The sequence below is a fragment of the Podarcis liolepis genome, assembly GCF_965112155.1.
Source record: "Podarcis liolepis genome assembly, chromosome: 2".
NCBI lineage: Eukaryota > Metazoa > Chordata > Lepidosauria > Squamata > Lacertidae > Podarcis > Podarcis liolepis.
The window spans coordinates 31,938,209-31,962,652 of NC_139555.1; the positions used below are offsets into that span (position 1 = coordinate 31,938,209).

The window sequence follows — 24,444 nt, forward strand, 5'->3', positions numbered from 1 at the left end:
TGCATTATCAGTAGTTTGTAGCATACATTTTATGATGCAACAGAGCGCAACATTGTTTTCATGCTTTGTCACAATTGAGCAAAATAGCTATAAACATTGCACTACCATATTTGTCTAATACAAACATAGCAAAGAGCTACAAATTCAATTTCTGGTTTAAGGAACCAGGTGGGAAAGAATAATGCCTAAGAGAACAACTCCCAGCTAGAGTAGACTACATGGACAAATACTTTAACCTGATACAAGGCGCATCCTAGGGTTTAGTGTTAATACGCACTGATAAATCCACTTCTGTTTTTAAAATCTGATGAAGATGAGAATACTGGAAACGCTAAACCATGGTTAAAAGGCTACTAAAGCAGGGTAACATGTAGCGCTCCTAGAATTTGCTGGATTCCTAACAGCTCCTGCCAGAATCGCCACCAGTGGTAAGGGATCATGGGAGTTGTAGACCAGCAAGAGCTTACTCACCCCTCTGCTAAACCATGGTTGAGGCTGACAAAGGCAGAACAGGAGAAAGGGAAGTTGCTTTTGTAACGCTGGTTCCTAATTTATAGGCCATGGGTTTGTAGGAAGACAGCATTATGACAGTTCTGGGAAACGGCAGCATTCCACCTAACCTTCATCCTGTGTTTTTCAGCGTAAACATTACTGGGTATTTGAGAGCCAGCATTCAAAGCCAGCAGTCCTTCGTCCCTGTCATTACCAATACGTAGCAACTGGTACCTTAGAAAAGTCATGTGCGTGCTATACCTATCAGGCAGCATGGCTGCTAACCACTAGCTGACAGTATCATTGCTGCCTTGGTCTTGTTCTGCCTCTTGGCGCACTCCTCTCTATATCCATTCGGAAGTAAGCCCCGTTGAGTTCAATGGGGTGTAGGCCCAGATCTGTGGGTATAGGATTGCAGCCTGTCAGTACCTCGAGTGGCAATTGCTTCTCCCTCTGTAGGCCTAGCCTTTATTTTGCAATAGAAAAAAAGATTCATTAGGCTATGCCCTGCCCCCATGTATACGGTTTACTATTTCACAGCTCTCTTCTCTCCCCCCCCCCCGTCCTGCCCCGCTGACACAGAGGGGCTGGGCTGTGCGTGATGTGGGATCCTCACACATGCTGTTTGTTATTCTGCCCCTTTTTGAAAGTTTTTCTTTCGTCCTACAAAGAGGGTGGGGGGGAGGCCAAACGACTCTTTGAAGCTACTTGACTTTCTATGATTAATTGCAACAAGGAGCCCCGCGCAAGGGAGGGAGACTATTTTTGATTTATTGAAGTTTCTTTGTGAGAACAAATTTATAGCAGAGGGAAGCAGCTTCTGAGAGGAATATCAAATGGTTAAAAGGTTCCAAGCACTCTTTGATGTCATGGCCCCAGTGGAATGCTGGAAAGGATTGAGGGACAAGCACTGTTTATTTATAAAATAAAGATCAGGTACCTGATGCTGGCACAGACCTGGGGCTCGGCTCCTGTTTAAGAACTCAGACAGCAGACAGGCCCGGAGCTGGCCTTTAAATGCCTGCTGAGGTGATGAGAGCCCACGGTGTGGGGAGCGCTTCCAGGCATACTCACTCTTTCCACACACCCCTACAGGAAGGCACCTGCTTCTCCCATTGGAAAAGAAAGTGTAGACTCTGCCTGGCTGTGAATCGGAAACAGCAGCAGGCTAGGACGCAGCCTCAGATGGTGAGGTGTCACAGACTCTAGGCATCCCATCACAAAGAGGGAGGGGTGGGGGGGGAGAGAGAGAAAAGATTCCAACCCTTAGCAGCCAGCCTTTGACCATCATGGAGTGCCCAGAAAGAGAGATAGCAAACAACCACAACTGCGCCGGCAAAGAAGGAGAGAGGTGATGAGAATATCATCCGAGCAAGCAGAATAACGGTGGGGCAGATTCCATTTCAAAGCCTGTCTTCCACTTTGCTCCAGAGGTCAGGCCACGATCTTCCCTCTAGCAGGAATGTGGGCTTTGCCCCATCAGGTTTCTAGAAGTCCAAAAGCTGTAAACATTAAGCGTTTTTAAGTTACTGTGAGCAAAGAGTTCTCCCCAAACTGTTTGGCTGATTTGCCTGAGTTCCAGTTGCCCAGTGAGGATATTACTAACCAGCCAAACATCCCCCCAAAGGAAGGGGATTAAGATGCCTTTGCCCACATCCTTATCCTGTTAATTTAGGAATCCAAGCTGTGCGTTACATACCAGCTGCGGCAGCACTTTTTCCACGTGCTCCACATCCACCCTGGTCAGGTCCTCCGTTTGAGCCTGCCGTGCGGCTCGTGCGGCTGCCTCTGCAAGAAACACACAAGGCAGGCAAGGTGCAACAAGTAGGTACTGGGAAGGGTAACAGAAATGGCCTTTAGGGAGGAATGACATCAGTCAAGTAACAAAAAAGTTACTTTGAGAGGCATTGCTTGGGAACAAATAAGTCTGCAATTCACAGTATTAATACTGGACTTTCAGCTCAGGAATTGTTAACTTCTCACCACTCAGCACTTTTTCCTTGCCCAAAATTGTTCTCAACGTTCAGGCAAATGATCCCCAAGCAAAGCATGTGCTACCTTCTGAATGTGCACATGTCCACCTAGCTCCACCTAGCTGCTGAGGCTCCAAACAGTCATGGTTGGGGAGCCTATGGCCCTCCAGGTGCCGCTCAACTCCAATTCCCATCAGCCCCAGTTAGCATAGCCGGTGGCTGCAGATGATGGGATATGTAGTCTTGCAACATCTGGAGGGTCCCAGTTTCCCCACCCCTGCAGCAGTTCATGAACTCATTCTGCTGAGAAAGTCCTAAGCTTTATATATCTGATTGAAGCATCATTAAAAATAAGCTTTCAGCATTTAAGCTGTACCCATTCTGTATCAAGCCTGGAAAATCAAACTCTAATGCCCAGCTAAAGTATAAGGTTTCATGAAGAATCTACTAGTTTCTGATAGAAAGATCAGGGTCTTTTTTTCTTCAGGACTTGGTTTTTGTGCTGAACCATGATTTAGCTTGTCCTGCTTTCTTCCTTCTAGTATCTCCTGTTGATTTGTACTGCCTTCTGAACGAGCAGTGAGGCTACACCTTAAAAGTATAAAGAGGTTTTTATAGTCTTCTGATTTTTGCACTAATTTTTGTCCTTCTATGTCATTCATCTGTGACTGCCATTCTATGGAAAAAAGGCACAGTCCTTTACAACTTACCTCGCACAAACACTTTGAGCATTTCTGCCATGAGCAACAGAGCATCACCACTGACTGGAAAGAGGGGGAAAAGTAACCATGAGAAGTGCTCAGCCCAGTTATCTGCCCACAACCCAGGAATCATGGTTACCTCTGATATTCCAGGGCATGATCTCTCTACAGAAAAGTTTGGCAAGATTGCGAGCAGGAATTGGCCTCCTTATTGAGACAGAAGGGAAAGCAATTACCTCGTGTTTTGTCATCTTTGAAGTGGAGCTGGAGCAGTTTGTTCACGGTCTCCTGCATGGAAAGGAAATCAGTCAAGGGGTGTTAATGGAGAAAAAGTGAATCTCCCTGTCTTTCCATTTCAAAGAGATATAAAATAGGTAAAGCAATATCTTTTATGAGATCAACTTCTGCCGGTGTAGGAGTACATCAAAAGACGCTCAGCCAATAAAGTATATTACCTTACCTGTTTTGCATCTCATTCTCTGGGACCAAGAGAGCAACAACTATTGATGCCAATCTTCCATCCCTGAGCAGGGACCACATAACTGGCTCCATCACCCACCATCTCTCTGTTGCTGAGGCCCAAACTTTTTTATTAATCGGCAATAATTCTCCTGCCCACCAACTGCCTTATTTGTGCTATCTTATTTATTATAGGGGTTTTTAATTCTGCCTTTCTACTCTGAATACAAGGGTGCCCAAGTTGGCTCTCATCAGGGTAAAAACAATACATAATCAGAACACTAAATCTCAAAAAGCAGTAGCAGCCAAGGAAACCATACTGGAGATGAAAAAAGGAAAAGAGACATGAAAGTTGGGCCAAAAGCTAGCAAGAAGGTCCTAAACCTGAGGCAGAAGACCAAAAAGCAAGGGGGCTACGTGGCTCTTCCTAGACAGACAGTTCTACAACCTGGGTGCTCCAAACAGAACAGCCCTCTTTTCCTGTTCCCATCCATTGTACCTCAACTGATGGTAGGACATGCAGAAGGAACCTCTGCTCAGTGGCTGGATAGAATTGCATGAGATTAGAATCATGGTAAACTATTTTTAGTTGACTAGTTAGTAACATCCAAATTCACACATGAATTTCTCAGAATAGGTTGCTCACTTGCACCTTCAAAAAGGAAAACAAACATTCACTGCCAGATGGAAAGGCCCTTTTTAGCATTTGCTCTTCCATTCTGTTAGAACCAGAATAAACTAAAGAAATAAGGTGTATGCCCTTAGCTTACAACCCTTCCAATAAAAAAAGATGCCCTTCCATTAATTAACTAGGGTTGCATCCAATAAAATCATTGAGCTTAAGACAAGGACTTCTGCATACACAAAGGGTTTTGTTCTCCACATATACAGTGGTACCTTGGGTTAAGAACTTAATTTGTTCTGGAGGTCTGTTCTTAACCTGAAACTGTTCTTAACCTGAGGTACCACTTTCGCTAATGGAGCCTCCTGTTGCTGCTGCGACAACACGTGATTTCTGTTCTCATCCTGAAGCAAAGTTCTTAACCCGAGGTACTATTTCTGGGTTAGCAGAATCTGTAACCTGAAGCGTCTGTAACCCGAGGTACCACTGTAATCCCTCTCCCAACCACCACTGCACCAATCTGCTCTGGAGGTTCGGGGAAGCCCCAGAAAAAATTAATTTTATTTATTTCATATTTCTTCCATCTTTTCCTCTAAGGTAACTTTCAGTTCTTGGTAGAGATGTTACCACATCAAATCCTGTGAAGTGGGATTTACTAATTTTAGCCCTGGCTTTCTGGACTGGTATATAAAGTAGCACTGCACACTAAGAGAAGAAAGATGTATAAAAATGAGAGTCATGAAAAACTATGCATTACAGTGACTTACAGTTTTAGGAATTAAGAATTGCTCAAGAAAGGGACTGGTATGAACGTAAGTACTAACAGAAGCTGCAGTGACTGTCCCCTGAATCACTTCAGATGAGCCAGAAAACTGCATCTTTGTAAAAGCAAATTTAGCAGCTAGGCCACAAGTGAAGAATGTTTGTGGTGTACTGAAGATATAAAAATATTTCAAGGAAAATGCAGTTGTGTCGTATTAAAAGAAACAGTATAAGGAAGACACCAGTGGCAACAACATTATACTGGTTCAGTACTTATTAGGGTTTTGTTTGAAAATTTTGTTCAGGATACCAACAAACACTGAACAACAAAATATGACTAAGTGCTTGGAGTACATAGTATGAGAAAGGATGAAGGAACTCTTGGGAAAGAGACTTGAAGAGATATATTAACAATGGCTAAATATCTTAATAAGTTGTCAGACAAAAGGGTGATCTACCAGAGCAGTTAAAGAATAGAGCACCAGCAAAATAGATTGACTGCTATTAATTTATCTCCAAGCATTTTAATCTTGCTTGTCTGTTTTAAAAAGACACCGAAATCACATCTATATAATACAGTGTAAAACCTATCAGCAAAAGCTTCCTAATTTTAGGAACAGCTGATTAATGGATCAAGTTATTTGTTCTATGGAATTTGTGGTAGTTTAAGTAACTTATGAAATAAGTTTTTGGTTCTGGAGGCGAATTCAAAATATCTTTTTCAACTCCTGATTAAATCAGTATTACCCAACCTGATTCTCTCTAGCTGTTGCTGACTACAATTCCCATAATCCCTATTTGGTGTTTCCCCCTGGGCTGATATGAGTTGGGTTCCAAAACATCAGGAGGACAACAGGTTTGGGAAGGGTTAATTAAAATGTCAAACTCTTTCTTCATCCAAATGGAAAATACTAGCTTGATTAATGTATTCTAAGAAAGCCCTATCCAACACCCCCATGAGGGACTGGCTGTTAAGATAAAATAATAATGACAAATAAGATCTAGGCAGGACCGTGCAGAAATGGCTGTAATCAGGATGCTGGTTGGCAAAACTGGATAAAAAAAAGTCCCCCCCCCCCCGATTCTGTTACAAAAGGATTTCTAATGATAATTTCATTTTATAAGCGGTTAATCAGCTGTCTGAGCCTTAACTCTGTACCAGAGTCAGGAGCATAGGGGCATGCCTTAAAGCAAGTCAGACCATTGCTTTGTCTAGCTCAATATTGTCTATGCCAGGTATGAAGAACCTTTGACATCCCAGATGCTGCCGTACTACAATTCCCATCAGCTCCAAGAAACATGTCCAGGGATCATGGGAGTTGTAGTTCAGCAGCGTGTGGAGGCCAAAGCTTCCCACATCTGGTTGACATTGATGGGAAGTAGCTCTCCAGGATTTCAGACATTTCCGACCCTAGCTGGAAATGCTGGGAACTGAACTAGAGATGCTTTGCCACTGACTACAATCTTTCCTCTAAATCTTTCGAAATCAAAGGGTTTGAGCGTGCCTAACTCAGCATAACATCTAGATTAGTATATAAAGAATCCTTTTGCACAAGAAGGAACAGCTTACGGATTTTATCATGTGGGCCTGCTAGAAAATAAAACACAAAATTAACTAGGCTGTAGCGCTACCTGCTGCATATATCTGGAAGTGCTCTGGAGAGTTTCACCAGTTTAGCATATTCCATTAAGAGGGTCAGTAGGAAAGGGACTGAAAGTCTGCCAATATCATAATGCCATTCTACACAGCTATGGCACGTGGAATGCTAGCTACAATTCTGGTTGCCTTGTGTGATCAAAAGACTGAATCAACTACCTTATGAAGAAAAGTTGCATTTGGGGCTTCTTAGTTTTGAAAGAGGGAGTATTTGGGGGGAGGGCATGACAAAGGGGCATACAATGATGCGATGTGGAGAAAATGAACAGAGAGAAGCTTTTCTCCCTCCTTCCTATTAATTGAACTCATGAGCCAATCCAAGGAAATTGAATGGTTGAAGATTCAGGACAGGCAAAAGGGAGTTCTTCACACAGCACATATGGAATTTGCTCCCACAAAATGTAGTGATGTCTACCAACATGGATTTAGAAGGGGATTAGTCAAATTCACGGGGGATATCATGACTACCAGCCATGACTAAATTCACTATCAAAGGCTGTAGGTGTCTGAACAGCATTTACTCGGAATCAAAAGTTGGGAGAGTGCTGTTGCACTCAAGTCTTGCTTGCGGGCTTCCCATCAGCATTTGGTTGGCCACTTGGAACAGGGTTCTAGATTATATGTGCCTTTGGTCTGATCTAACAGGACTCTCCTTATGCTCTTACTGTGAAAGTGCATTTAAAACATTTTTACCATATTCTTTGGCCAAAAAGTCCCCCAGGGCAGCTTACAAGGATCAGTCTTATTACAGGATGAATGGAGAGACATCAGCTCTGATCTCCCAAAAGTTATGGTTCGGTTGTAGTACACCTGCTTTGGAATCAGAAGGACCCAAGTTCAGAAGCCAGTCTGGGAGCATTTTAACTCTTCCTATTCCTTTCCCCTCTTCTGAAATTTAAGTTTGCCCATGTTTGACTTCATGGGCAGCTTTCCACATTCTTGTATGTTTAATTTGATAGGGCCGTGGTCTCTTTTCCCAATCAGTTCAACATCATTTACATCTTGCAACAGGTCCTGGGCTACCACTCAGGTTTCTAGCTACAGTCCTAACTACTACTACAGTGGTACCTTGGGTTAAATATGCTTCAGGTTACATACGCTTCAGGTTACAGACTCCGCTAACCCAGAAATAGTGCTTCAGGTTAAGAACTTTGCTTCAGGATAAGAACAGAAATTTTGCTCCCGCGGCGTGGCAGCAGCAGGACCCCCCATTAGCTAAAGTGGTGCTTCAGGTTAAGAACAGTTTCAGGTTAATAACGGACCTCCAGAACAAATTAAGTACTTAACCCGAGGTACCACTGTACTGTGGCCTGGAGGGGCTGAACAAAGTGGCAGGACCAACACTATAACCACAGCTCTGCCACCATCACCGGGGGGGGGGGGGGTGCTGGAGCAAGGAAGCACCATATTTTTCGCTCTATAAGACGCACCAGACCACAAGACGCACCTAGTTTTTGGAGGAGGAAAACAAGAAAAAAAATATTCTGAATCTCAGAAGCCAGAACAGCAAGAGGGATCGCTGTGCAGTGAAAGCAGCAATCCCTCTTGCTGTTCTGGCTTCTGTGATAGCTGCGCAGCCTGCATTTGCTCCATAAGACGCACAAACATTTCCCCTTACTTTTTGGGGGGGTGAGTGTTATAGAGCAAAAAATACAGTAAGTGTATCACAGCAGTAGCCTGCAGCTGGTGCAGCAATAAGGCCTGACGCCATATCACTGGGACAAGCTTGGGATCCAACAGCACATCTGACAGGGTGAAGGGGAGCTCCATACTTGTGGCTTGACGCTGGTATCTCCCTGCAGGTAGCAGGGCTGGACAGAGAAACAACTCTGGCCAGTTCAACCCGCTCTTCAGCCTGTTGTGAAGGGGATTTAGATTGTTCTGTAATTCCAGGGTCATTCCCATTTATTTGCTTTCTTCCCCACAGTTTCATGGCGCAGACATTTAGATGTTTTGCTTTGTCACTGCCTGAACGTGAGTTTACCTAAGCAACTTGAAGGCAGCTGAAGTTACCCATTATTACAACATCCATTATTACAATTATTTTCACACTCCCAGCCCTCAGATTTCTATAGCAAATGAAGGCCATTACAAAATGACCTGGAGACAGACATAATATTACAGTGGGTAGGCAGCCCTGGCTAACTTACAAATCCGGACGCCAGGGGCAAAAAAATCCCTCAAGCAAGGGAGGGGGGGCCCCAATGGATAGGGCTTAAACACTACCAATTCATGTCTGTCCCCAACACCACTTTATAGTGGAACCTCCTTGGTCCTTCCCCAACCCCATTCCACACCCAACGCCTACCCTTTAAGGAAACCACCCCAGCTTCGGAGCACCCATCATCTGATTCTCCAGAAGAAGATTAAGCCCAACTCTTGCAGTCCTGAATTGGCCAAGCTGCTCTATCTATCCACTATTCTTTAGTGCCCCCAAAACTAAATAAGACCCTTCCTCTAAACCTGTGTTTCCCAAACTTGGGTCTCCAGCTGCTGTTGGTTTTTTTTGACTACAACTCCCATCATCCCTAGCTAGCAAGTCAGGGATGGTGGGAATTGTAGTCCAAAAGCAGATGGAGACGCAAGTTTGGGAAACGCTGGGAGTCTAAGCCAAGAGCCCTCCCAAGACACAGGTCTTCTCTGAGGGAACCTCTTTAGCTTTCACAGCAGGATTTGCAGAACTTGACAAGCCACTGAAACAACTTACACAGAAACCTTCCCAAGTTCCTGCCATAACATTTTAGCGCGTGTGTGTAAACTCTGAACTCTCAGGGCTCCCTTTCACACACACACGCTTTAACCGCCACCCGTCACTTTCCAAGGTGAATTCCGTTCCCTGCTCCCCCCGCCCCCGTCCTGACCTTTTTGAAGCCTTTCGCGCCTTCTTCCCTCTTCTCCATTTCAAAGAGGACCCGCCCTCTTGACTCTCCTCCGCAATCACTGGCCAGAGGAGGTGCCGGAAGTCCCGAGGGATCAAGGCATCGCGCAATGCATGCTGGAACATGTAGTCGGTCTGAAGTCGGCTCCCGCTCGCGATTTCATCCCACTTCCGGTGGCAGAAGAGGCCTCCTTGGCCGAGCATTGTGGGAGTTGTAGTTGACTCTTCCCCCCGTCTCTTGCGTTGTGCTCTCTTGACTCAGTAAGTAATCCAAGGTAGAGACCTGAACGGGAAGCCTTGTTTTGCAGGGGCGGTGGAGCCCGGCCTGGGGACCTGGGGGTAGGCCAGGATCTGAAGGCAAAGCGATATAAGAGGGAGAAAATAGGCGGTGTAAGAGCCGCAGCTCGAGTAAGTTCAGACAGGAAGGGTGGTTTTCTTGCTCATTTGGTAGTGGAAATGGTATTTTTGCCCTCATTGCCACGTGCGCCTGCTCCTGTGCTCCACTGCCATAGCTGATTCTGCTCACATCTATACTGCTCGTAGTAACCATGTTCAGAATAAACTAGTAGCTAGTAGGATAGATTGCAAATGCATTTTCCACCAGCCCTACAGGATCATAATTCTAAAGCCTTTACTTGGAATTAAATTTATATCGGTAGGAATTACTTTAAAAAAAATAATTATGTCCCATTAAGTTCAGTAGGACTTCCTCTCTTGTACATTTGTGCAATCAAAGACTGCGACTTAGTCACACCGAATTCAGTGGGATTTACTAAGTAAACATTTATAGGACTGGATCACACAGTTGCAGTTCCTGAGCTTGCTTAGCTCCCTGGAAGTAGTTCTGTATCCAAAAGGTTTAGGGCCGGGCCGTTAGGCTGCCTTCCTAAGAGAACTTAAATCATTGAAAGTCTGATTGAATTTAATGCATCTTACCTCTGAGTAAACTTGGCTAGGACCAAGCTTTAAGTCCACATACTAGGCACTGGAGCTACTGACACTGAAATAGTGCTAAAATGCTTCTATACAACTATTGTCACCATCTCTTAACAACTTCGTGCCAATTGCATGATGGGCAATAGAAAATACACAAATAAAGTTGTTTTATTTCTCAGAGTAATTTTAGTCAGAACCTCCCTTGGCATGGACACAACTGATGGGCTGAGGGTACAGTGGGTACAGAGCAAGGAAATGTGATGGCATACACTTTCTCTAAATTCCACTAGGGCAGGCAAGGTCTAGCTTTCCCTAGGGGCAACTTTCCAGGGGCTGCATGCCAGTGTTGGCTGGGACCAGAGGCAAATGCAGACAGAGCAATGAATATAAATGTTATTTTGTACAGTACAGTGGTACCTCAGGTTAAGTACTTAATTCGTTCCGGAGGTCCGTTCTTAACCTGAAACTGTTCTTAACCTGAAGCACCACTTTAGCTAATGGGGCCTCCTGCTGCCGCCGCGCCTCCAGAGCACGATTTCTGTTCTCCTCCTGAAGCAAAGTTCTTAACACGAGATACTGTTTCTGGGTTAGCGGAGTCTGTAACCTGAAGCATATGTAACCTGAAGCGTATGTAACCCGAGGTACCGCTGTAGGCTATTTTCTACACACACACACACACACACACAAATACCCCTATTGTTCTCCATCAAGACTAGTAGGAATCATTATCAGAGTTCAATGACATATTCCAACCAGGCAAAAACACTCAAAAGGAATGTGAAGCAAGGCCTTTAGTTTGGTGAGGAGCACTACAGTTCCCAGGATGGTGGGGGGGGGGAGTTATGTGCTTTTAATCTATAGTGTGGATCTGACTGGTTGATACACTTTGCCACCTCTTCCCACAATTCAGCAACTATTGAACATTCCCAGTGCTCATCTTCCTAACGGCTTCCCTGTCTCCATGCTTTCAATAGAGAGCAGCAATTCGTCCTTTAGTAAAACTTTCAAATAGAGTCTGATGTCTGCAGAATCTGCTGCTGATTCAGCCTTTTAAATTTGAAATCCACACTGATCAGAACTTTTACTTCTCTTTTTCCTCTATCCTACTCTTCTGTTTATTTGATTTTCTCTTCTTTTTTGTCTACTGAGGCATGAATGTGTATGAATGTGTAGCTGAATGTATACAATTAGAATATTATCAACAAGTTTTTTTAAACCTGCAAGACAGTGTTGAAGGGAAAGTGTAGGGAGAGAATGGGCGAAGCAAGGTAAGAATACATATATGAAACCGTTTCAACCAATTTCTTATTGCTTTACATATTTTTCTTACAATTAAGACAGTGGGTGGCGCTGTGGGTTAAACCACAGAGCCTAGGGCTTGCTGATCAGAAGGTCGGTGGTTCGAATCCCCGCGACGGGGTGAGCTCCCGTTGCTCAGTCCCTGCTCCTGCCAACCTAGCAGTTCGAAAGCACGTGAAGTGCAAGTAGATAAATAGGTACCGCTCCGGTGGGAAGGTAAACGGCATTTCCATGCGCTGCTCTGGTTCGCCAGAAGCGGCTTAGTCATGCTGGCCACATGACCCGGAAGCTGTACGCCAGCTCCCTCAGCCAGTAAAGTGCGATGAGCGCCACAACTCCAGAGTTGGCCACGACTAGACCTAATGGTCAGGGGTCCCTTTACCTTTAAACTTTTAAAAAGCCAAGTGAGTCTAGTTTTGTTCAGGGGAAGCTTGCAGATTTCAGAGCCAATGTAATTTGTAGACACAAGAATTAACTGCCTCTATTGAAAAGAACTGTGCTTGGCAGTGTGAGGTGATACATAATGCTTGAAATGTGATAGTGGTTACTTTTGCTGCAGTCACTGAGTGGTTAACTTGTATGTGTGAACTCATCCTGAGACTGAGCTGTTACTGTGAACTAATTTACAAGTAAGTGGATTTTTCTCACATAAACATAAAGTGTCTAATTCTCATCCCTGATGGCACACTGTAGTGTCATATTGTACCTCACATCTCTATAACAGTTTCTCACAGAAAACATGTGTGATTCCAAGGCAAACCTCCAGGGATGGAGACAACAACTTGGCATCTTTGTGTGAAAGGCTGGTTTCATCCTTCCCAGTTAAATTAATGCATTAATTTGATAACACGCACACAAAAATAAACAAGTTTTCCCGAAGTCCTGTATTCTGCAGAATGTGCACCCCAGATTTCAGCATCTTACATTTCCACAGAATATGAGAGACTAGCCAGACTTGCATTTTGATTCTGGCTAATCTCTCACATTCAGGAATCTTGTAGAACAGCCACATTATATATTTATTTTTAAAGGGTTCTCTTACACCACACGAAGACGACAGGTGCCTCTTATTTTAGAGAATGGCTGTCCCAAAGAACAGGCACTGAAGGTCTCTCAAGTCCTTTTAAACATGCTTAATCTGCCAACTCTAGTTCTTGTTAAGTTGCCTTCATTACTTCAGAAACTTAACCTAAAACACTTTATCAGATTCTAATTTGATTTCATATGCATCATTATATGTGTGTTTACCCTGTGTGTTTAAAACCAGAACTCCTTAGCAGAAGGAATGTCCGTGAGAAAGTCAAATATTACTGCTAAACTACAACTCCCAGCATGCCTTACTTCCTAAATAATAGGATTTGGCAGAGGAAGAATTTAACTACATTACCCATCATGCTCCGTTTCCCTTGGTTACATAGGCTGGCGCTGGCAGTTGAAGGGTGAGGCTGTATTTCTAGCAACCTTCAGTGAGTGTTTGGAAACCTGACTGCTTTGTCTCGGGGTAAAGTTGGCTAGGCTGGTGCCATTCCTAGTGCCCTTATGTGGGGTTTTCTTAAAATCTTAAAAGCATGATTACCTGAGAGAAAGCACTCAGCAGCATGTATCAGGGTGGTAATATCTGACTGTTGCTGTCCCCCAGGCTACCCTCGGCTGCCATTTCATACCGGGACCCCTCTTAATTCCTCATCTACGTGGAGGGGCATGAGTGACACTGATGCCTGCCACAGAGATGGATGACTTCCGACGGTCCTACGTTAGGCTGTGCAAGGAGAGCGGTGCTGAACCCCAGGAAAGTATCCTTCAGCACTTGGAGGAAGCCTCGGGGAAAAGCCGCTTGGATTTAGCTACACACACCCTTTCTGTGGAAACCTGCGGGGTCCTGGGCAAGCTCTTGCAAGATGAACTCCAGTTCACCGAGATCACGCTGAGCAATTGTATGCTGAGTGAAGAAGGTGGGGCTCTGTTTGTTCATAAGGCAATTCTTGATTTCTGTCCTTTCCTGAGAATAGACCGTAAAAGCCAAAGTCCATGGCCTATTTTCCTCATGGCCTCTCACCCATCCTTCAGTTGCTGATGTGGCTTTGTCACCCATAAGTTTGCGTTGTGTTGTACAAGTGGGAATTTCTTCTCATAAAAGGGGTTTCCAGTATCACTTGGGAAGGAATAAAACAAAAGATTACAAGTTGCCATGGGAGGCCCAGGGGAAAAAAGGGCTTGGAATACTTGCAGGTGGCAATTGCCGAAAGGGGATTTGGTCACTATTCAGAACCATGATGGCTCTATGAGGGGTACATTTGAAATCCCATCAAGAGTCAAACAATGATGTGTGAAGTGATGTAAAATTGATTTTTGCAGAAAGTGGATTTTCCTCAGTGCCACAGCAGGGGAGGAAAGGGTTAACACCACCACCCCATGCTTGCTAATTACCAGCCACCCAGCCTGGGGCATTTTTCCCATAATGTGAAGACAGCATTTAACAGACTAAGCCCCAGAAAATATTACACTGAAACAGAATTTTCCCAGTTCCCAAATAACATGTTGTTAACAGAGCCTCTTACACAGGGCCAGGCATACACTGCAATTTCTGTGATTGCACTATGCAATAATTGTCAGTGGGGGCAGAATACAGCATCCTGAGAATACAAGCTTATTTCTAACCCTAAAACATGGGTGGAAAGCTTGTTGCCCTCCAGATGCCCTTGTTGCACTCCCTGATCACTGGTCATGTGGGCTGGCGATGATGAAAGTCGTAGTCCAAAACATTCAGAAGGCACAGGCTTGAGGGAGACGGCCTTAAAGTATTCAGGTAAAATAACAGGAGCTGTAGGGCAATTAGAGAAGGCCAATGGCCTCTCTAGAATTGCCCCATTTTTCTTTTTTTTGAGAGAAGGTGTGCCTTTTGGGACTGCCTTCTACAATATGGATGAGAAACATCCAGGGGTCAAATGCAGCACTTTATCTGCCCCTCAAGGCTTCTCCCCCCCTCCCCCAGACACCTCTCCCCTGCAGACCTCCAAGTGTGGGTCCATTTAGTGTAGGCATTCCATTAAGTACTTGAGCCTACAGCCAGTAGCAAAGCTTTGGATTGGGCCTGATAGCTCACAACATGCATAAGATGATGCTATAAGTGAGTTATGCCTCCCCTTTTTCCAGGCCAGAGTTATGGGTAACACATAATCCCAGAGGAAGACCTTTTGGCACCCATTAGAGCAGGGATAGCCAACATAGTGTGTTCTAGATATTTTGGACTACAACTCATCCATCGTCCTTGATCGTTGGCCATACTGGCTGAGGCTGATGGAAATTGTCCACAGCATATATAGGACATCTGTTTGGCCACTCCTGTGTTAGAATCACAGCAAGAAGTTGCTAACTACAGAGCTTGCCTGACTGAAACAAATACCTGCTGACTCTTGCTGCTCATACCCAGGGGTTGAGAGGCCAGACCTGCAGTACAAAAAAAATTAACTGCTCTTTCCTTTTTCCCTTACAGGGGCTAAGCTACTACTTCATGGACTTTGTTCCAACACTGTTGTGAAATCCTTGGATCTGAAGGTGAGTCGGTTCCACTTCCAAATAGTGGGGTCCAGAAATGACTACAATGCAACTTTGGAATTTTGAGAATCCCAGCTATTTTTAAAGGCTGAATTCCTCATCTTCACAGTTGCAGAGGTACAGTTTTAAATGTAAAGGCAGGAATTCAGAATCGTAAGTCCCAGTTAATTTCTTTAAACTCTTACAGGTTCTGTGCATATGGTTTTGCATCCCAGTCCTAAATACATGTGGAACAAAGTGCCAATAAGAAATAGCTAGCTCCTCATTACCCCCCCCACAAGCCAAGAGAGACAAATATTTTGCTTAAGTTGCAGCATATGATTAGCCCAGACCTCAAATGTAAATAGCGTGTGTCTATGTTGCTAGTACAGACTTTTTTTTTTTTGCAGTTTAAACGCCATGGCTTTCTCCCCAAAGGAATCTTGGAGTCTACTTATGTACTTACTAAATTTCACCCTGCTTTTCAGTTCAAATAACACAAAGTGATGTACAACAGCAGAATCATAAAAATAATAGTTGATAATGAAAATAAAAACATAACACTGAATGTGAACTGTAGTCCACATTCACAAGAGCTAGTCACAACATCTTTACAAGTTTCTGACTCCCAAGAGTCCTTGGGCAAAGCCACGGTACAAAAAGTTATTTTAAAGCAGTGTTGTTTGTAGTGTAGATGTTCTTGTACCTGACGACGAGGCAAAGCAAGCAGCTGAATCCCATTTAATGGGGACCATGAGTGGGAGAGGACCATTGTGCTCCTGGCTTGCTTAAGGGCTTCCCACAAGCATCTGAGAACAGGATAACAGACTAAGTGGGCCTTTGGTCTGACCCTGCCATGCTCATATGTTATCCTGTTAACTGCTGGGGCTTGGTTTGTTTCAGGGAAACAACCTACGATCTGTGGGGGCAGAGGCTCTGGGGAAACTGCTCAGGCAGAACAAGACAATCCGGAGGTGAGCAGCTACAGGGATTTTGGGGTACATCTGCTCCTTTTGGACCTTTCTGGGGGTGCACTGTGTGCATCAAGTTCTTCGAAATCTGACTGGGAGCAGCTTCTCCTGTTGTTGCTCAACGAAACTGGAAAGACTGAGTGGGTTCTTTCTTGTCTCTACAAAATTATTGATTGTCACACAATATTACCTCATAAAATTGGTACTGAGTGCGAGGAAAATTAAAGGCTCCTTGCTTGGTGTATAGCCCTGTCTTAGCTGTGCCGTTACGTCTCTTGCCTAACGTGGTCTCTTTGCCTTTCTTTTTGACTCTTCCCCGCTCCCAACTCCAGTCTCACTTTGGAATGGAACAACTTGGGTGTGTGGGAAGAAAGCTTTGCCATTTTCTGCGAGGGCCTTGGCGCCAATGGTCACATCCAGTACCTGGATCTGCGCAATAACCAGATCAACCACCAGGGGGCAGGAGAGCTGTCCATGGCGCTGAAAGCCAATTCCAGTCTTCGGGAACTTGGTAAGACCGATCTCTCAGACTTACTTCTCTGGGACACGCTTTCAGAATAAAAATCTACTCATGCCACACCAAATCAATCAGCAATACATTGGAAAACACAGCTAGGATTGTCCTCAGTATTACTTGATGCTCTTGCTCTCATTTTAAAAAGATACCTATCCATATTCTAGAAATAAAAATATATTATGTTGACACTATATTATACCACACTGAAATGTTTAAATGTTCCTTGGATGGTCCTTGAATCTTCCCTGCCCGGCTACATCAGTGGGGGGTGCCACACCCTTTGAGAACCACTGCTCTAAGCAGTGAAGCATCTTCCCCTTCTTGTCAGCCCAGTTCCTTTTTCAGGGAAGCGATGTCTGCTCTCCTGGCTTGAGCCTTGGACTCTGCTTACTTCTGAAGGTATCTGCAGGGCATTGCATGGATGTGTCCAACCCCTGTCTGCACAGTGACCCTCTTTCACCCTGGGATCGTTTGACTCCTGCACTGCAGCCACAAATGCTACTGAGCAGCATCTTCAGAACTGGAGGTGCTGCTGAGGCAGTTGGGCATCTCACTTTGCAGATTTTGATACAGTGGTACCTCTGGCTGCGAACGGGATCCATTCCGGAGGCCCCTTCGCAACCTGAAAAGAGCGCAACCTGAAGCGCCGTATCTGCGCAGGTGCACTGCACGATTTGGTTCTTGTGCGCATGCGTGAGCGGTGAAACCCGGAAGTAACCCTTTCCGGTACTTCCGGGTCGTCGCGGGACGCAAACTGAAAAGACGTAACCTGAAGCGTTCGTAACATGAGGTATGACTGTACTCTGTTCAGAAAGATATAAATTTGCCCACTCTTGACCAATCAAGCCAAGGCAAGTGAAGCTTAGAACTGTACAGGTGCAGACACGGCCTTAGCGGCCTGTTCTGTGCCTTTGGGCATGAGGCCTTCAGCTGCTGAGCTTTATTGGCTGCCTGGCTGGCACCTGAAGCAACGCATGGCAAAATACTCAAAACTCTCCATACACACAACACACACACAGGGGCAAAGTCTCCCTAGCCGGCAAAGTATCCTTACATAAGCATTTTCAAGTTGCATAATTTGGTGCACACGTAAACCCATAGTAATTAATGGGCTTAAGCACCTCTAATTATGCATAGAATTATACTGTTCGTTTCACACACGTATAATAAAGTATGGATCTGTTGCTTTGCATCAGTTTCAGCAAGCATTTATCTCCCTAGTACAAAAAAAGGACATGAAGGGGAATGCCACCAGAAATTAGCCTCCCAGCCCTTTTCACTGGACCCTCGATGAATTGCAGTTATAGGTAACATTTCCCCCCCCCCCCGAAAGTGGCCTAGTTTCAGCTGCTGGTGTGTGAAAACTTGGAAAAGCGAGATCTTGTGTTTAACTGGTGGTCGTGTGTGGTGCTTTTCTTCTTACTTAGATCTGCGCTGGAATAACATTGGGCTCCTGGGGGGCCGTGCACTCCTGAATTGCCTGCATAGCAACCGGGCACTACGACAACTGGAATTGGCCGGGAACAATGTGCCCAGTGACATCCTGAAGGCTGTGGGTGAGCAGCTGTGCCAACCCTTTACGTGCTTAGAGTTCTGTATTCAGCTGCTGCAGCGGGCTGCCCTGTACCCAACAGTCCTGTACAAGAGCGACAAGAGGTCAATATCCAGCCTGAGACCAAAGAAGATTTTCAGACAGGCTCACAGTTCTTTGAAGTTGACAGTACATCCTGGGCAGGCAGCACATTTGCTGGGGTTTTTTTAGTTTATATTATGTGCATCTCAGAGGTAACCGGTAGGCCCCTGTTGAAAACAGAGTGTTTGGTTTACTCCAGCAAGGCTCTTCGTATGTTACACTCCCCATTTTGATGCCAGATGCACAGGGAACATACTAACAGCAATTGTTGGATTTCACATTTGTGACTCTGGGACAAAACTGACCTTATTGGTCATTGGTATATGATTGATTGATTGATTGGTTGGTTGATTGATTGCATTTATATCCTGCCCCTTTTTTCCCCAAGGAGCTCAAGGTGGTAACAGCCTTATGAGGCTGATTAAGTTGAGAGTTAGTGACTGGCCCCAAGGTCACCCATTGAGTTTCATGACTGAGTGGAGACTAGAACCCCAGACTCCCAGGTCTGGGTCCAACGTTCTATCGACTACACATCACTGGCTGCTCACCCTGAGCAGAATAGTTGGCGAAAAGGTTCATTTATGCACTTTCTCTCTCTCCCTCTGGCCCAGATCAAGCCATGGAACACAACCAAGAACGTCAAAACATCCTCTGCAAGAGTCGGAGCATGACCCAAGTTCTCAGCAAAGAGGTGATAAGCTTGAAGGAGAAGAACTCTAGACAGGTTTGTTAGCTTTGCTTGATAGTTTTTGGGGGGTATGTACTACGGAGCTGTCCTGTCTTCTTCATCCATGGATTCAATCATGTTCTCTATGGAGTGGAAGGGTTAATTTGTAATGGTGCTTGATCTTGAGGGCATTGCATTTCTAACCTCACTTGGTGATTCCTCCCAAGTTGCCAGAGGAAGTCGTTCTGATCTACAGAACCCTCTCAACTTCAGATGGCAAACTACTTTGAACATACTAGAAATTGAAGCAAGCCTGGACCAGTTTGTCTTGTCTGGTCTCGGGAAGGTTGTTACTGTAAAATCATCTTGCTGGATCCCTGTGGCCTGGTAGAATTGCTGAAGCCAAGAGAAATGGGTAGGAGAATTCCTCTCAGTGCTCTGTGTAACTCTCAGCCTCCCAGACATATCATCTGCACTAGTCCAGCTGTCAGGGAACTGACATCGGAGCTAGAGGCGGAGGGAAGGCTCTCAAATGATGCTGGAGAAGGGCCCAGCAGGGAGAGAGGCAGCTCCGCAGATGGGGAAGCAAATCAGCGCAACACCAGGGATATAGAGGGGCTGATGGGGGAATCGGCGAGAGGGCTCCAGGACTCTTCACCGGACACCAGCGGGGAGAGCACGGGTCCTCCGCTACCCACGCCCACCCTGCGCAGAAGACTTCCGCGCAGAGAGAGTAGGAGGAGACTGGGTGTCAAACAACTTTTATGTTGGAAAAGATTTAAGAAACGCCCACTGACGGATTCTGCTAGCGACTTGAGGCAGCCACGAAGTGAAGGGCTGCCCAGACTGAAAGGTTTAGCAAGGCAACAAAGCCTGGAGAGGCGGCAACTTACGCACGAGCAACCCATACACATTACACCAGCTAATAAAACTTAATTCCTTAAACTCCCTGAAAGTAATCCATTTGATTGAATGAATCCTTGGTCTTCCTATATATACCTGACAAGACACCTGTGGATCTAACCTGTTGCTCTTCAGCATCTTGGTGTTTACCTTCAGCTCTTGTGACTACAGCGGTAACATTCCCACAACAAAGAAAGACTTGCGGTCTTGTGAATAGAGCTTGAGGCTAGGACTGGGGAAACTCAGGTTCAAGCCATAAAGCTAATTGGATGAGTTTAGGCCACACTACCTCTCAACTTAACCTGCTCCAGAGGATTGTTGTGTAGTTAAAATGCAGGGAGGAGGCATCGTGCATTTCCTAAAGCTCATTAGTAGAAGGGTGGGATTAAAAATCTATAGACGTGTTAACTGGAGGGCTGGGAAGTACAGCTGTGGCCTGAGGCTAGAAAAGTTCGACTCTCCTAGTACTCTTGAGTACATTGGCCTGCCTGCTGCTTGAATTTAAAACTCAGGTTACTGATTTTATACATATGTGATTTCCAGTACCTGGATATGATGGACACCATTGACAAGCAGCGGGAGGTGATGAACCACAGCAGTAGGTGAGTGGATTGTGGGCTGCAGATTTTTTCCCCTCATCAGCTGAGTCCAGACCATGGTTCCTCAGTGTTATTTTCAGGTGCTACTAAGGCATTGCACCAAACAGAAATGGTAGCATGGAACAGGGAGCATCTCAAAAAGAGGATAATTCCACTGTGGAAGTTTAGAGATATTGCTATTTTACTTCGCTTCACTTTGTATGGTACAACCGTGACATCTGTGCTGACCCTAATAGGTCTTATGGACTAGCAGTCAGAATACTGTTTTTATTTATTTTAAAGTTTTTTTTTCACCCGCCTTTCCTCATATAGTCAAAGGCAGCTTACAAAAATATCAAAACAGGTTATTCAGAGTGCTGAACCCTTGTAAAGCATTACTTGTCACATAGGAACTATCTACAAAGTATGCTGTGGGTTTTTTTAAAAAAATGATTTCTAAGAAACTTCCTTCGGCTTGTTACTGTTTGTCCCATTTTAACCAGTACTTTTGTCACAACTTGGCTGCTCCCTTCCCTGCTCTTGCTACAAAGTTTATTTTGCAGATAGTCCCATACCTGGATATTGCCTCTCTCCTCCATGCAGGGTTACAGCAACACGAATTGGGCAGTTGCAAGAGGCCCTGACGGAGCGACATTCCGTGTTGAACTCGCTACAAGCAAAGTAAGGAGCAGCAACTCTTTGGGGACCTGTTGGGCAAAAGGATCAGAAAAAGCAGGATTTAATTTCCTTTTAAAAAAATAAATATTTATTAAAAATTTCCAATCAAACCAAATTATATATTCCAAATTATACAAATTATCCAACAATCAAACAAAACCCAATGTTATGCTTAATTATAAATTTTTATTATTATTATTTAGCTGACTTCCCATGCTTCGAGATCAGAGGGAATCCTAATCATCTCATATTTCTAATGCATTTCTAAATATTACAATAATTCCCTTAATACATTCTGATGTTAATCCTTCAGCAGGATTTAATTTCCAACCAGATATCTGGCTCAAGCGGAATCTCTAAAGAGTTACATCCACACCATCCAATTACAGCCCTCTTATACCACTTTAATAGTCACGGCTTCCTCCAAAGAATTCTGGGAACTGTAGTTTGGGTTGCTGAGAGCTGTTAGGCAGCTCCTCACGGAGCTACAGTTCCCAGCGCCCTTAACCAGTTCCCAGGATTCTTTGGGGGAAGCCATGACTGTTAAAATGGTCTGAGAGACTTTTAAATGGATGGTGTGACCCATCTAATACACCATCTTTTTCTCGCTACTGGGAATCCCTACTCGATCACAATTTGATCTAGAGCGAGTCACACTAACTGCACTACCACTATGCAGAAATACAGCTAAAAATTAAGAGGTGGGTCCCCAAATGCATGTCTTGGCAGAAGGTGGTCCCAAGTCTCAAAAGGTGGAGGATTACTGTCGTAGTGTACGCCTGGAGAAATACATTGGACTTGACCTGTGTCGCATGTATGCTGAAATGGTTTTCCAGCATCCAAAATGGATATGCTGTCTCTTTATTTAGTTATCACAATTATTTACATTCCACCAAGGTGGCTTACAGGTAATACCGTATTTTTCGCCCTATAGGACGCACTTTTCCCCCTCCAAAAATGAAGGGGAAATGTGTGTGCGTCCTATGGGGCGAATGCAGGCTTTCGCTGAAGCCTGGAGAGCGAGAGTTGTTGGTGCGCACCGACCTCTCTCGCTCTCCAGGCTTCAGGAGAGCCCCAGCGCCAGCCCCACAAGGTCGGGGGACAGCGGGGAGGCGGAATGCCGCCATTCGGCTGTCTCCCGATGTGGTTTGGAGGCTGACGGTGAGGAGACGCGTGCTTCTCCCCGCTGCCAGCCCCGCAAGCTCTGGGGACAGTGGGGAGGCGCAGCGCGTCTTCCCGCTGTCCCCAGACCTGGTCTGAAGGTGGGCACCCCACAAGCGCCTGGGGGGGAAATAATTTTTTTTCTTTATTTCCCCCCCAAAAAAAACTTGGTGCGTCCTATGGGCCGGTGCGTCCTATGGGGCGAAAAATACGGTATTTCAATTTGGTTAGTATTTTATTGTATTTTTAAAATATCTATCAAAAACACATCCTGATCCTTCACACACAACGTTCACCCTGGGGTGGTGAGGAGATAGTCAAGCAAGAACAGGCCCTGTTTATCATATAATCATAAAATGATAGAGTTGATATTGATCTAAGTACATATTTCTCAGAAGCATGGAGAGAATGTGGCCTTCCAGTTGATGTTGGGCACAAACTCCCATCAGCCTCAGCCAGCCTGGCCAGTGGTGACGGATGATGGGAGTTGTAGTCCAACAAATATCGGGAGGGCACCAAATTCCTCATCCCTGAAAACCCTGTGAAAGTTTGTTATACTGGGTTACCTCCTCTTGAGAATGTCTCCTCCACTCCACACATGAGGTTTTGTGGCTGTAAAGATCTTCAGGTTGAAAGCAATTATGCAGGACAATTTGTCTCCTTCAACCTCTGATTCTGGCCACCAGCACTCGGGCGTTTGCATTGCTGCTTGCCCCTAATCTACTGCAGTCTTGAGCATAGCTGGAGCGGCTCACGCGACACTTCCTGCCTTGCAGGCTCCAAATGACCGAGGCCGCTTTGGCTTTGTCCGAGCAGAAGGTGTGCAACCTGGGAGAGCTGCTGAGTACGGCAAAGCAGGAGCAGGCGAGGCTGGTTGAGAGCCAGGCCAAAGAGTTGCAGCAACACAAAATGGTAGGCCGGGATGATCTGGGCAGACTGGGGCCATCTGTGGCTGAGCAAGTGGCAGGTGGCCAGTGTGGTGTAGTGGTTAAGAGCAGTAGTCTCGTAATCTGGTGAACCGGGTTCGCGTCTTCGCTCCTCCACATGCAGCTGGTGGGTGACCTTGGGCCAGTCACACTTCTCTGAAGTCTCTCAGCCTCACTCACCTCACAGAGTGTTTGTTGTGGGGGAGGAAGGGAAAGGAGATTGTTAGCCGCTTTGAGACTCCTTCGGGTAGTGATAAAGCGGGATATCAAATCCAAACCCTACTTCTTCTTCAGCATGGAAGCCTTTGTTGGGAAAGGTGCCCAGAGCTGATGTGGTGGTATGGGAAGCAGTGCTACATAGGGGGTATGTGAGGAGGATGGAAGAAAAGTAGGGGAAGAAGAACTGATAGTTGCCACTGCCTGCCTTTGTAGGCATCTGCTAATCGAGAGGCAACACTTCAGCGAGAGCTTTCAGCAGCCCATGAGAAAAACCTCCTGCTCAAGAATCAGGTAAGAGAATGGCTTGAGTATCTGCAATGGGTAGCTTACCTCACACTCACACACACCAGGAACTCTTGACTGCCCATCTTCTCCTTTTCCTGCCGCCAGGCTCCTGCCTCTCACCCTTGTCCCAGCAGTTCAGGGTGCAGAGACTGGGCTTGCCTGGGTACCATAAGAGTGGCTTCCTTCTAGGTGAGTGACCTGGAAAGAAGGTGCAAAGCACAGCAGGAGCAGCTCTTCCAGGTGAAGGAGGACCTGACCCACACGACTGCAGAAATGAAGCTGCGGGCTGTACAGGCTGAAGGTGAGCAGGATTTGGGGAGTCTGGAGCTGCTGAGTGTAAAGTCAGGGGAGTCTGGATTCCCCAGAAGAGTTGAATGGGTGAAGGACCAAGCAGCTGGCACCTCATTGTAGTTCTCCCTGCTTTTTCTCAGAACGTTTGGACATGGAGAAGAAGAGGTTCAAGCAGGTCCTTGAAGATGCAGAGTCCCTTCGGCTGAAGGAGGTAAGGTTGAAGGCGGCCAAGTCCTTCAGCAGCGTCCCTGGGGAGAGGGGGGGGCATGATAAGAAGACAAACACAGACCCCTTCTTAAGGA

The 24,444-nt window shown here is 45.4% G+C and overlaps 2 protein-coding genes across 7 annotated transcripts in view; one reads left to right on the top strand and one right to left on the bottom strand.

Moving 5' to 3' along the window:
- On the bottom strand, positions 1–9,645 carry CENPX (centromere protein X). 2 transcript variants are annotated; one of them, XM_083487049.1, is made up of 5 exons: positions 9,374–9,497; positions 3,403–3,454; positions 3,176–3,229; positions 2,192–2,280; positions 1–1,994 (listed from the first exon to the last, which is right to left on the bottom strand). In XM_083487049.1, exons 1-5 carry the CDS (start codon positions 9,398–9,400, stop codon positions 1,980–1,982), a joined length of 237 nt encoding a protein of 78 aa, XP_083343175.1. In that variant the 5' UTR covers positions 9,401–9,497; the 3' UTR covers positions 1–1,979. The 2 variants fall into 2 exon arrangements, with proteins under 2 accessions (XP_083343175.1, XP_083343174.1); XM_083487048.1 differs by lacking the exon at positions 9,374–9,497 and adding an exon at positions 9,528–9,645 and having other exon boundaries at positions 1,239–1,994.
- LRRC45 (leucine rich repeat containing 45) overlaps positions 9,573–24,444 on the top strand; it is a 19,674-nt gene continuing 4,802 nt past the window's right edge. The window contains exons 1-13 of one of the 5 annotated variants that reach the window (XM_083487027.1): positions 9,573–9,805; positions 13,419–13,731; positions 15,273–15,334; positions 16,217–16,287; positions 16,617–16,795; positions 18,229–18,357; positions 19,046–19,158; positions 20,548–20,606; positions 21,186–21,263; positions 23,198–23,333; positions 23,780–23,857; positions 24,041–24,152; positions 24,283–24,353. In XM_083487027.1, the coding sequence (XP_083343153.1) occupies positions 13,494–13,731; positions 15,273–15,334; positions 16,217–16,287; positions 16,617–16,795; positions 18,229–18,357; positions 19,046–19,158; positions 20,548–20,606; positions 21,186–21,263; positions 23,198–23,333; positions 23,780–23,857; positions 24,041–24,152; positions 24,283–24,353 (1,326 nt within the window). In that variant the 5' untranslated portion in view covers positions 9,573–9,805; positions 13,419–13,493. The other 4 variants (XM_083487024.1, XM_083487028.1, XM_083487026.1 and 1 more) reach the window with 4 other exon arrangements.